We start from the raw sequence: 21,163 nt of genomic DNA on the forward strand, positions 1-21,163 counted from the left end.
CCCCCAGCCTCAGCGCGTCCTCACTCGGGGGCCTGCCTGCCCGCCTCCCTCCACACCCCCAACCTGGGGGGGGCCCCTCCTGACCCTGACTGAGGCTTGAGAGGATCCCCCCCGCCCCCAACCACTATCCCTGCCATCTTGTCCATCCCCCTGTCTCTATGAGCAGGACTGTGCTTGTCCCGTTGTATCAGGGGAAGGTGGAGGGAGGGGGCCTCTTGGGGAGATGTCAGCTGCCTTCTGTTACCTGCATGAGTGTCTTGTGTCCATCACCATCAGCGAGCTCTAACCTCCTTCCTGCTTCAGTGGGAAGCCCACCTCTCAACTTTTTGGGAGCTGGGCCCGTGGCGATGGAGAAGTCGCAGATGGGTGCCCGAATTCTCGTGCTGTTGGCTCTGTGGCTTGGGGGGGCGGTGGGTGTCTTCTGCTGTCTACGTCCCTTGGTCCTGTCCCTACCCCCTCACCCCTACTCTGACCCTCCCAGCTCCCCAGATCAGAATTGAGAGCTGAGCCGGGTTTTGGGGACGATGATCAGAGATGGGAAAAGGGGTCAGCGGTCTGACGTGGGCATTAGGGAAGTAGGTTCTGGGAGGTCCACACTCCCTTTCATTTTGAGGCTGAAAAGTGTAGAAAGGGGGCAAAGAAGAGAAGGGCCAACAGTCTGTTCTCTTGTGGGCCATGTTAGGGAGAGATTGTGTTACTTGTAGGTGCCTGGAGGCAGGGGTCCAGGAAGCCTGAGTCCTAGAAGAGACGTACAGCCCACAGGCTGGAGAATGAGGCAAGAAGGCTTCAGGACCGGGTCCCCTGAGAATGACATCTGTATATGTCCAGCCCCAGGCAGGAGGAGACATGGGTCTGGACCTTGGGGAATTCATAGTCTGGGTAGGAAGACAGGGCTTATGGAACAGGATGGTGACATGTTTAAATATGAACATGAGTGATAGGAACACTTGAGTGTTTGTGTCCCACAGTGGGGAGAGATTGGTATCGGAGTAACTAGCCAGGGAAGGCTTCCTGGAGGAGGTGACCTGAACTGGGTACTAAAGACTTATGAGATTCGGAAAAGTGGAAGATAGGTGGTGTTGGGGAAAGGGAGGGGCCAAGTAGTTACCAAGTCCTTCCATGTTCTTCACATCCCGCTGAAGGGTAGAGGCTGAAAAGGCTGGAGTTGACCCCTAAGACATCAGCTCCCTTTGAGAACCAGCCCAGGACATCCCCACTCCTTTGGCCCCACAGCTTCTCTGTACTGCTGATCTTGAAACCCTTACTTGGAGCCCCAGAGGCCCTCCACATAGACCTGGAATTTGGGGATCAGCCACACTTAATCCCCAGTTATCTCCCGTTACCTTTCTAGGGCCAGATCCTAGCACCTCATCCCTTCTCCTAGTCACCACACAGGCTTTCTAGGGCTTATTCCCAAGGAGGAAAGGATCTGCTTGGTTCTGTGACACCCAGAGAATGGTGATGTTTGTGTTTGTCCAAGAGCATTATTTGTGGCTTGGACACTCTCGGCCCTGGCTCACTTGTCCAATTCTCTGACCAATCCAATGACCTCCTCGGAGGGCTGAGTTCAATAAGTAACCTTTCTCCTCCTGAGGGGGACTTCTTATTAAGAGACTTGATTGTAATCAAACCGAACACACATTGAACCTGGTTCCCAGTTTATCCCCAGAGTTCATGAAAGAAACTTCAATTGGTAGCTGCCTCATTGGACATCTGGGCCAACTTAGCATCTAAATAGGAATCCCCAGCCCAGCCCCCGAGATGTTTCCAGCCAGTGGTCATTCAGCTTCTGGGTGGGAAGGAGAGCTCACCACTTCTAGAGAAGCTCACATCCTTCCTTTCCCTTCTCCATCCTGTGCGTTCCCTCTCCCCTTCCTTGAGCACAGCCTATTATAGGAGCCTCCCACCTGGTCAGCCTGTCTTTATTTTTTTTCCCTTTTGTAACCATGGTAAGGATATAAGGATTGGGAATTCCCAGGTGAGCACATTCCCTCCACCAATGCAGATCAGCACCTTCTCTGCATTAATTGCCTACATTACCAAGAGGTTAAATGTCTTGTCCAGGTTATCAAAGGTAGGACTTGGAACCCAGGTCTTCCCAGTTATGCATGGTAGCCAGAACAATTTTTCTAACACCTACCTCTAGTCAAGCCAGTTTTATACTCCCAAACCTTCCATGGTTCCCTTTGGCCTGCTGAATAAAATCCAAGCTCAGCCTGGGATCCAAGGCCTCTCATGGTCTGGGTGCCCACTATCTTATTGTCTACTGTACCTCTATCACAGGAGTTCTTAACTTGGAGTTCGTGGATTTCGGGGGGGTCTGTAAACTTGGGGAAAAAATAACATCTTTATTTTCACCAACCTTCAGTTTCCTTTGTAATCCTATGTATTTTATTTTATGCCTTTAAAAACATGATTTTGAAGAGAAATCTGTTGGCCTCCAGGGCCTCCTGCTGCCCAAGGACCATGACGTAAAATAGGTCCTTGTGAGGAGTAGTGACTATTCACTCCACACCCACCGCCGGATCCTGCTCATAACAGCTGCTGGCATTTGTAGGTCCTTAACCTTTGGCCTTTGAGGGGGCCACTAAAGGTAGCATTTGTTAAGCACCTACCATGTGCCAAGGGGGCTGTCTCCAGTCACCCTGAACTGTGTCTCACCCCTGGACCCAGATGACTCTGGAGGAGAAAGTAAGGCCAGTGACCTTGCACAGCCCTCCGCTCAAATCCGTTTCACTTGAACGTCGTGGCATCACCTTCCTGATGTCATGGTCCTCTTCCGGAACAAAGGACGAACTACAACAACTGTGCCAAGCACTGTGCTCATTGCTTTACAAATATCTCATTTGATCCTTACGATAGCCCTGGGAGGCAGATGCTATTATTAATCCCTATTTTGCAGTTGAGGAAACTGAGCCAGACTGGTTAGGTGACTTTTTCCAGGGTCATACTGCTAGTTAAGTGTCTGAGGCTGGATTTGAACTGAGGTCTTCCTGACTCCAGGCCCAACACTATGCATTGTACCACCCAGATGCTGGTGCTGCTGTAGTAGTAGTAATAGTAGTAGTAGTGGTAGTAGTAGTAATAATAGTAGTAGTAGTAGTAGCAGCAGCAGCAGCAGCAGCAGCAGCAGCAGCAGTAGTAGTAGTAGTAGTAGTAGTAGTAGTAGTAGTAGTGATAGCAGTAGCAGTAGTGTAGTAGTATTAGTAACAACAACGTGGGGCAGCTACATGGATAAAGTGCTAGCCCTGGAGTCAGGAGGACTTGAGTTCAAATTTGACCTCAGATACATATTAGCTGTGTGACCCTGGCCAAGTCATTTAACCCTATTTTCCTCAATTTCCTCATCTGTAAAATGAGCTGGAGAAGGAAATGGCAAACCGCTCCAGTATCTCTGCCAAGAAAACCCCAAATGGGGTCGCGCAGAGTCAGACACAACTAAAATGACTGAACAGCAATTACAGGTAACGTATTTGTATATATTATCTCATTTAAGCCCCACAGCAGCCTACGAGGTAGATGTTATTACTATCCCCATGTTACAGAGAAGAAATTGAGGCTAAGGGAGGATGCCTGACTTGCCCAAGGTTACAGGGCTATTTCGTATTTTGGGCAGGATTTGAATTCAGATCTTCCCTCCAATGCTACAGATTCAAACCCATTGTCATGGCTGCCCATCCTTTTCGACTTGTTCACGTCCGCCATTCATTATGGGGTTTACACCCAGCATGTTAGGGACTTTTCCACAGATGTTTTGGAATCCCAAGGAGAGAGTGGAACACGGGAGCTATTGATTAACTGTCCATTGCCTTCTGGGTGAGACTCCTTTTCAATTCTCCCAAGCCAGCATCATGGCTATGCCACCAGGAAAGTATTGGCATTAAAAGGATAGACATCTTCATTCTGGGAGAAGCTTGGAGAACTCGGCAGCTTCCCAAAGGCAGTCCAGCGTTCTAACCTCCTTTTCGGTTTTGGGCCCAATTCATTCATCGGCCAGGGTGTGCAAGAAGGAAATGGTAACCCTATTTTGTGGATTAGGAAAACCAAGGGAGGACCATTTACAGTCAGGACTGGCATCTGGGTGAGCCTGGAGTTAGGAAGACCTGAGTTCAAATGTGACCTCAGACACTTAACTAACTGTGTGACCCTGGGCAAGTCATTTAACCTCTGCCTCAGTTTCCTCAACTGTAAAATGGGGATCATAATATAGCATGAGCTTCCTGAATTCCTAGATGGGATGCCTCTGAGGGCCTACATAGGGTAGGGGGCTCAGGAAAGCCTTGGTCAATTGGATAGTGTGAACAGGGAGATAGGAATGTGTTGGTAGCATAGCACGGAGACCAGCCTGGCCAGAGTCTTCATGTACAGAGAGAAGCAGGGGGAGGAGACTGTCACGATAGGCAGGCAGGCTGCAGAGGGCCTTGAATGCAAGAAGAGTTTGCACTTGATCCCACCCAACATGGGCAAACAGCCGGTGTAAGGAAGGAGGGAGGAGCCCGGCTCTTGGGCAGTGCCAAACATCCTCTTCAGTCCCTTGGACTTCCCGTGCCCCGCAGTTCTTCTTCCTCCCCAGGCCTGGCCAAGCTCTGGGAGCCCCTCCCTCCCTTTCTTCCACGTGGATACTGGATCCACTCTGCCAGCCTGCTGGAGATAATTCAGGACAAGAGCAGGTGCCGTCGATCTGGGGCTCATGGAGTCTGGCCCTTCTCCTCTGCTGTACCTCTTCTGCCTCCTGCTGCCCTCCTACCAGGGCCAGGCCAGGGCTGCGCCTCCTTGGCACCGAAGGTTTGAGTACAAGTTTAGTTTCAAAGGACCCAGGCTGGCAGTCGTCGGGCAAGAGATACCCTTCTGGAACCACCACGGAGGTTAGGGGACAGTGTAGAAGGGGGGGTCCAGGCTTGAATCTCAAAAAGGGTGGGAAAAGACACAGAGGGCTGTTCCCCTCCCCCACTTGGTGCCAGCCTCTGTCATGCGTAAGCACAGGGGCATCTGAGGATGTAGGTGCCTTTCTGCTTCTGAAGCGCTCTAATTCTGAATTAGAGAAGGATTGAGCTGCCAAGGGAGAGGGTGGGTGTTGAGCTGTTGTTTCCAGGCAGAGGCCATCCCAAGACTATTTTTCACCTGGCAATGCCAGCCTGTGCCATGGGACCAGAAACAAATTTTGTCCATCTGTACTTCAGTGTTCAAGGGCCAGACCTTACCCCTTTGGACTTCTATGAAAGCCAGGTGATCTGACCGGTAAATAAGGACATGGGGAAGAGGCTAGAGGTCATCCTTGGGGTCTTGGTGGTACCATTGACTCACAGTGGACTTGGGGCCCAGCTGCAGGCCTAGCTGACCACATCACATTCTCAATTCTCTCCTTCAGCCTCCGTTTTCCGTGCCTCTGCCTTTGCAACTTGGCATTTCCCTATGTCACCCATAGTCTCATAGGCAGTTAAGGGACTCGAGAGTAATTTAGCAGTTTGAAGCTCTTTTTTAGATAGAAAAACTGATTCCCAGAGACTTTAAGAGACTTGGCCAAGGTCACATGTGCAGGAGAGTCTGGTTTAAACTGTCTCTTGATCCAAGGTCCCGGGCTTTTCCCACTGTACTATGTCACCTTTTATCCCTTCTTTCTGTGTCTTTCCCTTCTGCCTGCCCCACCCCTCTACCTCAGTTTCCTCTATTTTGGTACCAGGGAGGACTGTGGTTTGATGACTGGGTGATTGTAGCATCATGGCCTGGAAGAGGCTTCTGGGGACATTATGTCCCATCCCCTTCCTGTTATAGGGAACTCTCTAGAGCAGCCTAGTCTCTGGACTCAGCTGCTTTGTAATCCTGGGCCCTGGCCCTCTCCCAGTGACAGCCTTCCTACCCCCCTCTCTAACCTCCAGGCCTTCCCTTAGTGTTGTTTGTGGGGGCCCAGCTCCCCAAAGTCCCCGAAGGGCTCTGGAGGGGCCCAGACTCTTGCTCTCCTGCCTATCTTGGCTCCCCCACAAGCAAGGAAGTCTCCAAGTCTTGCAGCCCAGCTGTCTTCCTGGCCCTGGGGTCTGGGACCCAGCGGCTTTGTCCCCCAGCAGCGCTAGAGCCATTTCATTCCCGTTTGTCTCTGGCAGCCATCTCCCCTTTCAGCCGCCCTATCTTCCTTCTCCCCAGCACACAGGTCGGGGAGAAGTGTCTGCCAACCTTATTCCCCTGGGATGCTCCCTCCCAGCCTTCTCCCCAGTTCTCCTCCCCAGGCTGGGTCAAGATCTAAGAGCTCCTCCCAGGTGTGAGGTGTGGGGGCCAAAGTCCCCCCCTCAGCAGGGTTTGTAAGGCATATGGAGCAGACGATGCTGACTTTGAAGGGAGGCAGCTCCAATGGGGGAATTTCAGGCGCTGGGGAGTGAGAATATATTTTGGGATAGGACCTTCTGAGAGCCCCTAAAATCACACTGCAGAGGTAACCTCGTCCTCCACCAGGGGTAAGACCAGACCTGCATAGGACCTCCTCTGGTTAGTGGTTAGTGCCTTCCTGCTCCCACTGAACCCCAAAGGAGGGCGCCTGAGGGGAGAAGGAAATGCAAGACGCCTTAGAGGTATTCATTTAATCCGACTCATTTTACAAATGAAGAAACTGAGGCCCAGAGAAGTTGTGACTCTGCCTCCTAAGCTCCCCTCCCCCTCCTTCAACCAATGTGACCGCAGCCTTGGCTTTTTTGTGTCCCCTCCAATGTAGGGGATGCTCAGGTGGGACCAGATTTCCACACCTGTCCCTACCTTGGATTGACTCTGAGCTCTCAGGAGGTGAGGGGGAGGGGCTGGGGCAGCCCCGAGACCATCCCACAGGACAGGGGATACTCCAGGAAGCCTAGAGGGCACCATGGATTGGACTGGGAGTCAAGCAGCCCAGGTTCTGGCTCTGGCTATCCCGTTTATTAACAGCTTCCTCTCTCTGGGCCTCAGTAGAGGAAGAGGTGAGCTTAGAGGATCTCCAGGTTCCTGCCTGCTCTACCCATCTCTAGAATGAAGACTGACTCAGAGCCTTTCCCGTGCCACATTCCTTCCCTTTCTCAGCATCTTTTCCCAAGGGCAAACACGGGGATTAATAAGATCTCCAGGAAGAGCCAGCAGGGACTAGGAGGAGGGGGAAAGACAATGACAGAGACCTGGGACTTGTGCCAGTTTCCAGGTTGGCACATGGTTGGGGGCAGGGGGGATCAGCAGAAGGGAGGGCTGTGGTTGGGCTGGCAGCTGGCAACATCTCCTTTCCCAATTAGGGCTGGCCCTCTTTAGAATTGTGAATGGGCCAAGTTTTAGCTTGGTGACCCCAGCTCCCTGATCTTGGCCAGCCTGGCCCCAGCCTTTTCTTCTTTAACAACAAACAGTAATTTAAAAAGGTAGGAAAGGCATGTATAGGTATAAGTAACTAGGATCTACTGTGAATGCTACCCCTCACAAGGCTATTTGTATTTTAACAAGGATCAAAGCTTTAACAGAAGGAAATTCAATTAATAAACAAGCATTTTTAAGCACCTGCTGTGCGCTAGGCACTGGGAATACAAAGATAAAAACAAATAATCTCTGCCCTCAAGGACTTTGCTTTTTTTTTCCTTGAATCCCCTTTAACAAACAATTATTAAGCTGTCTACTATGTGCAAAACCTTGGGTTAGGTACAGTGCCATAATCAGGAGTTTTATGCTGAGGAAAGTGACAGAACCCAGGGGAAGGGGAGGGGGGGAGTAGCATGGAGGATACTGTTAATTGGCTGGGGGGGGCCCCCCAGAGCTGTACCACCCAGGACCATTCCTATTTTTAGCAGTAAGGAGGATAGAGCTTATACTATAAGGAAGAGCTTATTCCAGTCCATTATCTGACATTTTCGTATTTTAACTAAGCTAAAAGTCTACAAGTGCCATCAGCTTCTCTTAAATTTTTTGCCCTCTAAATTTGACTCCCTGGCACAAAATCAGTTTCCCTTACCCTAGTTATAGCCCTGGCTAGTTGCTTGGGATACAAAGCCAGATGAGGTACAGCCCAGGGTTGGAGGAACTTTTACTCTCAGGGACCAGGTGGCAAGAGGGGTATGACAAGGGCAGAAATAATTCTGATACCAAGGATGGGGATAGGGACTATACCTGTGAATTCATGACCATAGAGAATTCTCAGGTGAGGAAATTCCCTCTCCTAATGTAGGTTGGGACCTTTTCTGCACCTGCCTAGAACACTGAGGTTAAGTGACTTGCCAGGATGTGTCAGAACAGGAGCTGGAGCCCTTGTCTTCCCCACCTTTAAGGTCAGCCATCTGTCCACCAAACCAGCAGTTCTCAAATGTTTGGTCTCAGGATCCCTTTATATTCTTAAAATTTTTCCTTATGTGGTTTATATATACCCATATTTATGGTGTTAGACATTATGATGGATATATTTTTAAAATCTTTAAGAAGAAATATATTCATAAAAATAACATATTTTTGTCAATTAGTGAACAGAACAGCATTGTTTTACATATTTTTAATGCCAGTCTCTTTAATGTCTGACTTAACAGAAGATCGATGAATACTCCTGTTTCTGTAGACAATTTGTCATGATGTGTTGTTTTGATTAAAGTATGTGAAGAAATCTAGCCTCACATGGATATGCAGTCAGAAAATAGAGGCAAATAACATCTTAGTATTATTATAAAAATAGTTTTTGATCTTGTGGAGCCCCTGAAAGATCTTGGGGACCCCAATTTGAGAACTGCTGCCCTGAACCATTTTGATCGCAAGCAGTGTGAGATAAATTCAGAGGAGAGAGCCTAGCAAAGTCACAAAAAGGAAACTCAGGAGAGGGAGAGTACTTTTGCAGAGGATCTGTCACCAGAGTTGGGCTTCCCGATGAAGGATGGGACAGGAAGTACACCTCAGATATGGCAGGTGGGACAGGGGAGTGTCTGAAAAGGAATGGAGATGAGACGCAACTGGATAAGAACAGGATGTTTGTCTCCGAGGTCAAATATTTGAAGGGGACCCATGTGAGATGAAGCTCCATTGTAGGTTAGAGCCAAATTGTGAAGGGCCCTGAATACTATAGTCAGGAGTTTATACTTTATTTGGCAGGCATGGTTTTTCAATAGTGGAATGACATGAATTAACAGCTCAGACAGGGCAGGAGTATACTGGAAAGCATGCTGGGAGCTGACGCTTATTTTCCAACCCTGGTCCTGTCCCTAAATTGGCATTGGATCTCTGGGCAAATCACTTCCCCTCTAGGAACCTTGGTTTCTTTCTTTGTAAAATGAGGAAGCTCTCATCTCATCCTGCTGTGACAGGTGATGTCTTCCAGAGACCCCAAAGCTGATCATGCACCCCCATCTGCCTTAGTTTCTCCCTCTCCCAGGAAAGGCTCGCTCCCCACTCTTCAGGTAAAAGAAGAAAATGTGGTCCAGAAAACCTAAAGGCTTAAAGCAAAAAAAAAATTCAATCCAGGCATCCTGTTTCCTAGCCCAACATGCTCCTTCCCCCAAGGTCTCTCCAACACGTCCTGACTGCCCTTCACTGATCCCTCATTCCTCAGAGTTCTCCCTTCTCCTCCACTCTATCATCCTCCCCTGCTCTCACCCGCTTCCTCCAACCCATCAGGTAACTAATCCTACTGACTCTATCTTTCCCACGTCTCCTCTTCCCATCCTCTCTTCTCCACTCACACCACCACCTCCCCAGATCAGACACTGGTCACCACTCACTAGGATTATTACGGTAGCCCCCCAGTTGGTCTTCCTGCTTCCAATTGGTCCCTCCAATCTATTTGCAAAATGTATATCCCTAAAGTGCAGTTCTGATCATACTTCCTGCCCAAGAAGCTTCAGCTGTTTCCTGTTCTCTCTAGGATAAAATATAAATCTCTGTTTGACATTTAAAGCCCTTCACAATCCGACTCCAACCTATATTTTCAGCCTGGGCTTGCATTACTCCTGGTCTCATGCTACATTCCAGCCAAACTAGCCTACATCCTGACCCTGTCCATTACACTCAATCTCCTACCTCTGGGCCTTTGTCTTCTATGCCTGGAATGCTCTCCCTTTTCACCTCTGCCTCCTAGAATCCTTAGTCTCCTTCAAAGCACAACTCAGCTGTCACCTCCTACAAGGAGACCTTTCCTTATGCTCCCAATTGTTAGCGATCTTGTGCTCCAACCCCCTCCCCCGCAAAAAAAAAAATCTCTTTTGTATTCACTGTATGTAATTTGTATCTGCTCAACATGTTCTTTCCCCCAATATAGCGTAAACTCCTGGAGGGAAGAGATTGTTTAATTGTTGCTGCTGCATTCCTAGCGTCTACCACAGTGACAGTAACTGACAAAGAAGCTTAGCTCAATAAATTCCTGTCTTACTCTCACCCCTAAATCTTTGCTCAAGCTGTTTCCCCAGAGCGAGATTGTTTTTCCTCTTCTCCCGTTCCTGAAAATCTACCCACCCTTCAAGGCCCGTCCAGTAAGTCCCCCTTGACTGTCTCCTGTGCCCAACCAAAGGTGTTCTCCTCCTCCTTTGACCTGCTGAGTCCTTCAAGTCTGAACCACTACCTTACATGACTCTGGACAAAGTCTCTTGCCCTTTCTCAGCCTCAAATTTTCTCATCTGTAAAAGGAGTTTGGCTGATCTGCCCTCATTATTTCATGTGTAAGTCTTGTCTCTCTAATTATGCTGTGACTTCCCCAAGAGCTGGAATTGTGTCTGGCGCGGGGGGGGGGGGGGGGGGTGGGGGTTCAATTTCCAGACATCTGCTGGAGCACTTTTTGCCAAGAGCAGAGCAGTTAATCCTTTCTTGCCTTAATGATAATTTCATCCTTCAAAAGGCGCCAGAACCAACAAGGGGAAATTCTATCCTGTATCTGATTGTTACTGACACAGAGGAATTGGTGTCTGGGGTGGAAATAGATGGAAATCTTAAGGAAAAATGAGTACTTCATCTTAGAAGCTATGATAGGGGAGTAAAGATGGACCTTCAATGTTGGAAGAGATTTGAAAGGGTCCAGAGAAAGGCAAGGTTGACTTTCTTTCTATGGGAGGGATGAGGTCTTAAAGATCAGAGTCAGAAGACACATACAAAAACCATCGTTATGGGGAGGGAATAGAGAAGTTACCTGTAGAGAACACTGATGCACAGAGAGCTCACTAACCAGTTTATGTCTTTTTAAGGCATGTACACAAAATAAAAGCAAGGCCAGGTAGCTCCTGATGAATACAGAGGTGCAATGGAATGATATAAGAATAATCTCAGGAAAATTAGGCATGTGAATAAGCCGAGACTGGCAAGGAAACCAATGAATAATAACCAAATAGGAGTTTTTCAAGCTCTATTGAAAAGAGGAAAAAAAAGGAGACCCCCTGCTGGGGGAATAAGGGCTGACAGTGACTGATGATGGAGAAGTGGTGAAGCTGCCCAATTTGATTTATCTTGCCTGTTTTCTCAGACAGGGAGAATGACCCTTGAACAGAAAAGCATAGAGTAAAAATGGCTGATTGGGCGTTGATACCCAAGATAAGTAAGGCACTAGTAAGGAAGCATTTAGCTGCCTTGAAGTCACCTGGTCCAAGTGAACTATGTCCCTGGGGTGCTGAATGAATGGGCAGGTATAATGAATGGCTGAGCCACTGCTAATGATCTCTGAAAAATCATGGAGGATGGGAGGGCAACTGTTGGCATGATTTTCAAAAAGGGGAAGAAGATGTAATCTGCAAAGTGGAGCTTGGCAGGGAGCTTGACTTTGATTCTTAGCAAAATCCCAGAACGTGTTATTAAAGAGATGGATGGTGCACATCTCGGGAAGGAAGCAGTGATTACAAAGTACCAGCACCATTTCATGGAGAGCAGTTCATTCCAGACTCTTTTTTTTTGGGGGGGGGGGGCATGGTTGCTAAACTGGTAGATCCAGGTAATGCTGGTTAGTAAAACATTTGTCAAAGTCTCTCATGTTCTTCTCGAAGAAAAGATGGAGATTTGTGGCCTATGTGACAGTATAATTAGACAGATTTGGAATTAGTTGAATGGTTGGACTCAAAGAACAGTCATTAATGGTTCAATGTCAACTTGGAAGGAGGTCTCCAATGGAGTGACCAAGGAATCTGTGCTTCATCTTATGCAGTTTAACATTTTAATCAATTATATCAACAATGAAATTTTTATTTATCACCTACTATAGGCAACTAGGGGCAGCTAGGTGGCACGGTGGATAGAGTGTCAGGCCTAGAGTCAGGAAGACCTGAGTTGAAATCTGGCCTCAGATACTTGCTAGCTGTGTGACCCTAGGCACGTAATTTAACCCTGCTTGCCTCAGTTTCCTCATCTGTGAAATGAGATGGAGAAGGAAATGACCAACCACTTCCAGTATCTTTGCCAAGAAAACCCCAAATGAGGTCATGACTGAAAACAACTGAACAATGACAAACTATGTGCAAGGTTCTGTGCTAGGCACAAAGTGGGTACAAAACAATCCCTACCCTCAAGGAACTTACATTCTGCCAAGAAGATATACAGATGTACAGAGAAGAGTAAATATAGAGTAATTTCAATAGTAAGGGAAAGCAGTAATAACTTAGGGGAGTAAGAGGGTCAGGAAAGGTCTTGAATAGGAGGTGGTACCTGAGCTAGGCTTTAGAGAAAGTTGGGATTCTCCAAGGCAGAGATGAGGAGGGCCTGCTTCCCAGATATGGGCAAGTGCCAGAGCAGTCACAAAGGCAAGAAATGACATGTTGTATACTCATAGACAGTTTAACTGGAATATAAAGTGTATGAAGGGAAGATAGTCAACTGTCAGGCAAGTGGGAAGGAGATTGTGAAGGACTTAGAATGGCAGACTAACGATTTTCTATTTCACCCTTGGAACAGCAGGGAGCCACTGAAGAGTTTTGTGTAAGGAAATGACACAGTCAGATTTCTGTTTTCAAAAAGCAATTTGGTGACTGTATGGAGGAGAAGTTAGAAGACAGTAACTTGGATAAAGGGATAGATGCCATGACTTGGAGGGGCAGTTAACACGCTGGGTGACAGAGCCAGGATTCAGGAAGATCTTGACAGGCTATAACTGGGCCAAATCTAATAAATGTAAATTCTTACCCTTAGTTCAAAAAAATCAATGTCACAAGTGAAAGATAGGGAAGGAGTGGATGGACACCAGTTAATCCCCCCAAAAAGAGAGAATGCTTGGCAGTTTTAGTGGACTGCAAGCCAATTTGAGTCAACAACACAATATGGAGGTCAAGAAAGTAAATGCAACCTTAAGCTTCATTAAGAAAGATAGAACATCTAGGAATAAAGAAGAGCTAATATTGCAATGTTTTGGTTTCATCAGATCACATCTGGGGAATTATGTTCAGTTTGGGAATATCATATTTTAAGTGGAACATTAAGGAGCTGGAGTATGTCCAGAAGAGGGCAATTAAGAATGAGTTCACACCCTATGGGGATCAGCTGAAGGAAATGTGGATAGTTAGCCTGGAGCAAAGACTCAAGGGGAGTGCCATAGTTGGCTTTAAGGATCTAAGGTGCTATCATGAGTTAGAGGGATTTGATTCATTTTGCCTATTCCTAAAGGGCAGTACTAGGGGGAGGGAGAGGGAATTGTGAAGAGGTTTGTGTAAACTTGATGGAAGGCAAAACTTCCTCCCCTTGGGAGTTATCCATAAGTGTCATGGACTGTCTCAGAAAACAGGGACCTCCTTCATTGTAGCTTGTCAGACAAAGCCTGGGGCACCATTTGGCTCAGGTATTTATTATTCCTGAAAGGCAGAAACTATTTCATTTTTGTCTTTGTACCTCCAGCCCCTAGCACTGTGCCTGGCACATAGCAGCGATTTAATTAGTAACAACAATAACAATAACTAGGATTTGTATAATGCAAAACACTTTACTTATGTTAGTGCATTTACATATGTTGACACATTTACCTATGTTTGACTATGTTTATGTTTTAATCCTCACAACAACCCTAGAAGGTAGGTGTTTTTGATAGACTTTGGGCATTTATCTCCCTGGGCCTCAGTTTCTTTACCTGCAAAATGAAGGGATCAGATTCACTGTCCTCAGGGGCCCCTGTCACTCTAGGTAGACGATCATATGACTGAGTGTTGTGGTAAAGTGATGTTTGGTCAGGTGTGAGTTGGTCTGGATGGCCTCTGGGCTCCCTTCCAACTCTGAAATTCAATGATTCTCTTGGTTCCCCCATAACATTTGGCACAGAGCTGGGCACACTGGAGGCCCTCAACTAATAATGAATGAAATGAATGAATGAATAAATGAATGAAGGAATGAAGAATATGAATTATTAAGTGAATGAATGAGTGAATATATGAATTAATCAGTGAATAAATGAATTAATGAAGTGAATGAATAAAGTAGTGAATGAAAGGCTCATGTAATGAATTACTGAGTGAGTGAATGAATGAGTGATGTGCCTTTGTTAGGCAGTGTGCAGAGATTCCAGGAGGCAGCTTCCTTGAGGAAGAAGGATGGCCCATGTCTCTGAGTAATCCCTGAATACCTACAGATGCCATTCCTGGACTAGAGGAGGTGAGGCTGGCCCCATCCATGAGGAACAAGAGTGGAGCCATGTGGACCCAAGCTGCCATCCCCTTTCCCAACTGGGAGGTGGAAGTGGCTTTCCATGTATCTGGGCTGGGCCGCCTGGGAGCTGAAGGGATGGTAAGCAGTGATCCCTCTGTCCATTCCAGGGGGCCCTCTCTTGTCGGAGGAGCTCCTGTTCTCCCTAGGTTGATAGGGACAGCTGCATCTCCCTTTAGAAGGAGTTACATTTTAGAAAAGAGGACCAGGAGCAGTTGCCAGGAATAGGGGAGGACTGAGGCTGGCCAGGTAGGGATCCCCAGGGTGGAGGCCCTCAGGAATCGGGAACTCCAACTATATCCCTCCACATAGCTGACTGGAACAGGACTGGCCACCTTGGCCCGAGGCTAGCTACCAGAGGCTGCCAGATGCCAGGGATGGCTGACTGGGCTATTGGTACCCACAGGCAGTGTGGTATATCCGGGACAGAGGCCAGACTGGTCCAGCCCTAGGTGGCCCCGCTTTCTGGGATGGCATCGGGATCCTCTTTGACTCTTATGACAATGATGACCAGGTGAGTTGTGCTGCAGACTCTCTGACCTGGTCCATCCAAAGTTCCCCAGGAGCATTGGAGGGCTCAGGCCAATCACCTCACTTGTTCCTCCCACAGAAGAACAACCCTGTCATCCAGGTTTTGGCAAATGATGGACAAATTCCATATGACCACCTCAGGTAAGGGTCTGCCCTCTTATCTCACCCCAGCCCTGAGAACGAACAGGATGAAGCTCACTGGTTGAGCCCCCTCACTTCCTTGACAATGTTGTACTCAAGCTCCAGGATTCTGGGTTCAGATCCTACCCCTGACCCTTACTGCCTGTGTGACCTTGGGCAAGTCACTAAACCTTTCTGTGCCTCAGTTTCCTCATCTGTAAAATGAGGGTGTTGGACTAGATGACCTGAGGTCCTTCCTGGTTCTGAGTCTATTACTTATGATGATAAGTTGCTTACTGAATTATTGTTTAAGGAAGGAAGAAACTTAAGTTGTCAATTCAATTCAATAAATATTTATTGAATTCCTACTCTATATCGAAAGGAAGTAGCTAGGTGGCTCAGTGGGTAGAGAGCTGGGTTTGGAGTCATGAAGACCTGAGTTCAAATCTGGCCTCAGACACTTATCAGCTGTGTGATCCTGGACAAGTCACTATCCACTAGAGAAGGAAATTATGAACAACTCCAGTATCTTTGCCAAGAAAACTCCATGGACAGTACTGGTGTGCTATGGTCCATGGGGTCATGAAGAGTCAGACACAATTGAATGACTGAACAACTGTATAGTTGTCCAAACTTCACAGAACAAATCCCCTTAATACAAGAATTTGTTCTGTGAAGTTTGGATTTGGTTAAAGGACCACACTTGAGGACCTAGAGGGCTACATATGGCCTCGAGGCTGCAGGTTCCCCACCCCTGGTCTAAGAAAATATAAATGTAGCCTAAACTCCATATGAGCGGGGACCGTGTCTTAGTTATAATACGTGTCCATGTACACAGATAAATGGGACACAAGTTAGAATTGGATTGAGTGCATAGCAAAGGCCAAACAGAGAATACTAAAGGATTTGAGAAGGTTCGCTTCTTCATGGGCGAATCTGGGAAGGCTTCATGGAGGAGATGACACCTTCAAGGTAGACCTTGAAGAAAGGGAAGGATTTCAAGTAGGTCAAGATGTTCACATACAGGAGACTGTGCAGATAGATGGAGAGGGTAAGAGGAGATCAGGGAACATTGAGTAGCCCAGTTTGTGGGAACATAGGTAGATAGGAGTCAGATTATGTGGGCCTTGAATGCCAGGCTAAATAGTTTGACATTTAATTGACAAGCAATAGAGAGTAATTTAACAGGTTTAAGGAGAGGAATAACACAATCAGACCTGTGTATGAATGAATGTCTTCCAGAGATGGAGGGGGACAGGTACTGGGCTCATGTCTTCGGGATTTCCGGAACCGGCTATACCCATTCCGAGCTAGAATCACCTACTGGGAGCAGAAGCTTCGGGTGAGTAACCCTGGAGTAGGGCTTACCCTGGGTCATTTTGCCACTCCCATCAGCACGTGGGCCTCCACCCTCCTGCACCAACTAAAATCTATCAGGCTCCTTAGATGGGGGAGGGAGGCGTGTGAGCATGGGGGAGCACAGATGTGCTGTGCTAGCTAACGCCTCTGGCGAACTCTGAGCAGCAAGGGGGTGGTCACACCCAACACTCTTAGGTCCAGTTCACACTTCTCTAGATCCAGTTCATACTTTCATAGTATTCTAAGTATAAGCTTCTCCTGAATCCTGCTTGAGGTACAGAGATGACAGTACCAGGGTCCTCAAAGGCTCTGTCTCAGAGTGAAAGCTCAGGAAGGATCTAGCCAAGCCAGAAGGTGGCCCAGTGATTGCCTGCATGTTGCGTCGTTTGAGGACCAGCGTAGCTAAATTCAAAGCAGCTCATCTTCTGTTTTACAAGATCTTAGATGTTGAGCTGGAAGGACCATTTAGTCCAATCCCCTCATTTTACAGATAAGAAATAGGAGACCCAGAGAGGTTGAGTGATTTGCCCAAACTCACACAGGTGTAAATGGTAGAGCGAGGCCTCAGCTTCAGTTTTTTCAGCCGTAGCTACTCTTTAAGACCTTCTACTGAATTAGTTCTGGAAAGGAGCATAATCTGTGTCCATGGAGGGAGGGCCTTGCACCAACCAGGTTACAGATCCTTGAAGCATATGATACTGGACAAACCTTAAATACATGTAGATCATTATTATTATTATTACTATTATTATTATTATGATTATTTATATACATTATCTACTTGGTTCCTCAGAACAGCTCTTTCATTAGGGGATGTACTATAAGATGAGAAAACAAATGAAGGCATTTTCCCAAAGTCACAAGTCAGTGACAGATGCCAGACCTTCTGATCTCAATCTCAGCATTGCATTACTTCCTTACATCTAGGGACAACATGTTTCATTGGTATATGCACCCAAGGAGGTTTTTTTTTTTCCAGGAGAACATTTATTGAATGCTCAGTCATACAAGACATTATTTTTATTTATCAAATAAACTAAAGAAGCAAAAAACATAGCTAAACTCAATTTTGCTATCAACAACTAAACTTTACTTTTAAAATACAAAGCTTTGAAAATGAGACACAAAACACCAATATTTTTGTGAGCCTGAACATACCCAGAATACCTTGTGTTCATGCTTATGCTTCTGAACGTTGACTACAGGAATGCTGACCAAGTCATGCATGTGCACGTGGACCTCAGTGAGGTTTCTCACCTGCCACCAAGTCAGTGAGGTACCAAGTACTAGCAAAGACCTAAAGAAAGGTTCCAGCTCCTTCTCTATTGCTTATCTACCCCTCACAGGTATCTGTGAACAATGGCCTCACCAACCAGGGAGCAATAGATGAAGTTTGCACTGAAGTGGGGCCCCTTCTTCTGCCCCCTGGAGGCTTCTTTGGGGTCTCAGCAGCCACTGGCACCCTAGCAGGTAAGGACCCACAGATGAGCCTGGGAGGCTGGCAGGAAGACGTAGCCCCCACTGGGGCCTTGATTGAGAGAAACCATGAAAGAGTATGTTATTGTTTTCCCTGTAAGGATGACTCTTTACAAAGTCACCTACCTTATATGAGCTCAAAGAGTAAAAAGACAGGTGGGTGAGCAAATCAGGCCCACTTGCCTCCTAGGGGCTTGGCTAGAGTATCTATTCAGAGCATAATGTCTGACTCTGAGCCCAGACCTTCTTCTAAGTCTTGGCCATGCAAGAAATCACCAACTTGTGTCTTCCAAACAGCAATTAGACCCTTAGTGCCTGCCCCAGTTCTATCTCACCTTGTTTAATCTGTAGTTAAAAGTTCAAAGATTATCAGACAATATTTCATGAATTTATCAAATTTGTCTCAACTCTCATTAACATCTTATTAATTTTGCATTACCCAGAGGAATATACATTTGCATGAAAGATTATAGTACATTAACTGATTAGAATTGGAAACAAAAAAAGATACAACAAAACTCCTAGCCACTCTGTCACTCTGGTGAGGGTCTGAAACCTCTCCCTTTCCTCTCCCAATTGAGGCAGGAGCTATTGGGTAGTCTGTCAGGGGCCACCACCGCTCATCATCTGCCCTTCTCCATCCCTCCACCAGCACCCCATATACCTGGAGTTCCCTCTCAGTATGTCTGCCTTCTTCTCTTGTTTGGACTCTCCTGGAATCCCTGAAGCTTCCAAAGCTGCCAATTCTGGCCCACTGATGCCCAGGAGAGTAGGAGGGTTCCTCTTTAACAGATGGACTAGTCCTCATTTTATACTACATAGCAGATCCCATACTCATATTGAGTTTTTGGAGGTCCCTGATGTAGATTGACTGTTTTTTTCTAACTGTTTTTAAATATAGCAAGATAGTACTCAACTTTACACAATGCCCAGCCTCCCCTATTTTTTGCTTTTCTCTGGTGCTTTGAGAGCTGGGGAAATTGCAAGAGAAAGAACCTAGGTTATTTCAAAACATAGGTTCCTTTTCTTCAAGGTTTCAAGGATCCATGATTTCATCAAGGTGGATGCCTAGAAACAGCTAGATGGCTCAATGGATAGAGTGCTGGGCCTTGAGCTGGGAAGACCTGAGTGCAAATCTGGCCTCACATACTTACTAGCTTTGTGACCCCAGACAAATCACTTAACCTTTGTCTGCCTCAGTTCCCTCAATTGTAAAATGAAGATAGTAATAATACCTACTTTCCAGGGTTGTCATGGGGATCAAATGAGATATTTGTAAAGTGCTTGGCACAGTGCCTGGCATAGAGCAGGTGCTTAATAAATGATTGTTTCCTCTTCATTGGTTGCAGATTGCAACCCTTCCATATCTTAGTAGCCAATATTCATGAGTTTCCATATTTAAAAAAAAAAGAACCCATCATCTTGTTGAGGAGATCTCTGCACTTAGATGGTCTAGCCCTCAGGAAACAAACACTGAGGTCATTTACAGGCCTAAACTTGAAGCCTTTCCAGTGTGTGAGGACCTACCAAGGCTTGTGTTCTGCTTTAATAGTCTTCAAGAGTCTCACCATGATAAGACATTGGAAGAAGACTGCCATGGAGAGTTATTGCAGTGATTAAGATTATACCACGAATGACCCTGATGGAAACGCAGCATTGCCTTATCCTACAAGTCATTGTGAAGGAGAATGGAGAAGAAGATAGACTCCCTCTCCTTGGCTGGTCTCAGAATAAGACTTCCATACATAAATAGTCAAAGAATAATTAATAATAGGATTTGGTAAAGACCAGATGAGCTCTACAGACACTAAGGTCTAGAATAGGTCAGAGGAGGGAGAGAGAGCATCATACTTGGCATGGTCGAGGATGACTCCTTAACAGAGATAGGATGGGGGTAGGAGCTTTGAAGGATGGGGGGCAGCCAGGTGGTACACTTGATAGAATGCTAGACATGGAGTCAGGAAGACTTGAGTTCAAGTACTACCTTAGACATATACTAGTTATATGACCTTGGTAAGTCACTTAAACTCTTTCAGCCTCAGTTTTCTCATCTGGAAAAGGGGGATGATAATCGCACCTACTTCTCAGGGTTGTTGTGAGTATTAAATGAGATGATATGTAAAAATACTTTGTAAACCTTAAAAGTGGCATAGAAATGCTAGATTTTTTTTTATTAAGGATGGGTAACATTGAGATAATTGGAGAGAGAAGGGAGGTCATTCCAAGAGCAGAGAATGTTATGAACAAAGGCTTGGAGGTGAGTTTGGGAGACAGTGAGGAATCTGATCTAACTAAAACAGTGGAGAGCCAGGAGAGGTAAGATTGGATAGATTGGATAGATCCAGATTGTGGTAGGGCTTTGGATGCCAAGCAAATAAATGTGTATTTTCTTTTGTAGGAAAATGGGGAGACCTTGTAGGTTCAAAAAAAATGAAATTATAAACAATATAATCATAAATAATTGTATGAGAAGGCATAGAGAGAGTGTCATGTATAAGAACAAGTGTGGCTGCACGGGGAGCTCTCAGATGAGCTAAAGTTTTTAAAAGGATGCAGACATAAATGGAAACTGTGGCATATAACAAAAGAATGCCATCTACTTATAAAATTACTGTTGGAAAAGGTCAAGTCCAGCATGAGCCAAGATTTGTGGATAGTGTTAAGGACAACAACAACAACAAAAAAAGGGATCTTTAAAATTTAAGTGTGAAGCAATACAAAGAACAGGTCAAATGCTTAGAGACAGATGATGTAATGTTAACAAACAATAGACAGAAGGCAGAACTACTCAACTCCTAAAATGTCTCCATCCAGATGAATGCTCTTCATTCTGGAAAGATTAGATCAGAAGTGGTTAAGAAGAAGTTGGAGTCCAAAGTAGGTATGGAGATACAAGTAAACATAAAGCTGTTCTGAGTTCAAGTCTCCTGACTTATGACATCCCAGAATATGGAAAGAACTTGTAGATGGGATCATTGACCTGCGGTCTGCCTTCTCTGAAGAATCATGGAAAATTGGAGAGATATTACCACGAGATATCTCTTAATGGTCCCATTTTAGAAAGGATCAAGGAGAAGTAGATTCTACAAAGTTAGACAAGTGAGTTTGATATTGA

The 21,163-nt window shown here is 46.2% G+C and overlaps 1 protein-coding gene across 1 annotated transcript in view; it reads left to right on the plus strand.

The window, feature by feature from the left end:
* The first annotated feature begins 4,690 nt into the window (after positions 1-4,690).
* Positions 4,691-21,163, plus strand: part of LMAN1L (lectin, mannose binding 1 like) — a 39,540-nt gene continuing 23,067 nt past the window's right edge. The window contains exons 1-6 of the mRNA XM_027857244.1: positions 4,691-4,865; positions 14,489-14,643; positions 14,969-15,076; positions 15,173-15,234; positions 16,456-16,555; positions 17,919-18,042. Of these exons, the coding sequence (XP_027713045.1) occupies positions 4,691-4,865; positions 14,489-14,643; positions 14,969-15,076; positions 15,173-15,234; positions 16,456-16,555; positions 17,919-18,042 (724 nt within the window). The remainder of the gene's footprint in view (positions 4,866-14,488; positions 14,644-14,968; positions 15,077-15,172; positions 15,235-16,455; positions 16,556-17,918; positions 18,043-21,163) is intronic.

The sequence above is a fragment of the Vombatus ursinus genome, unplaced genomic scaffold (genome assembly GCF_900497805.2).
Source record: "Vombatus ursinus unplaced genomic scaffold, bare-nosed wombat genome assembly UNPS02000749.1, whole genome shotgun sequence".
Classification (NCBI taxonomy): Eukaryota; Metazoa; Chordata; class Mammalia; order Diprotodontia; family Vombatidae; genus Vombatus; species Vombatus ursinus.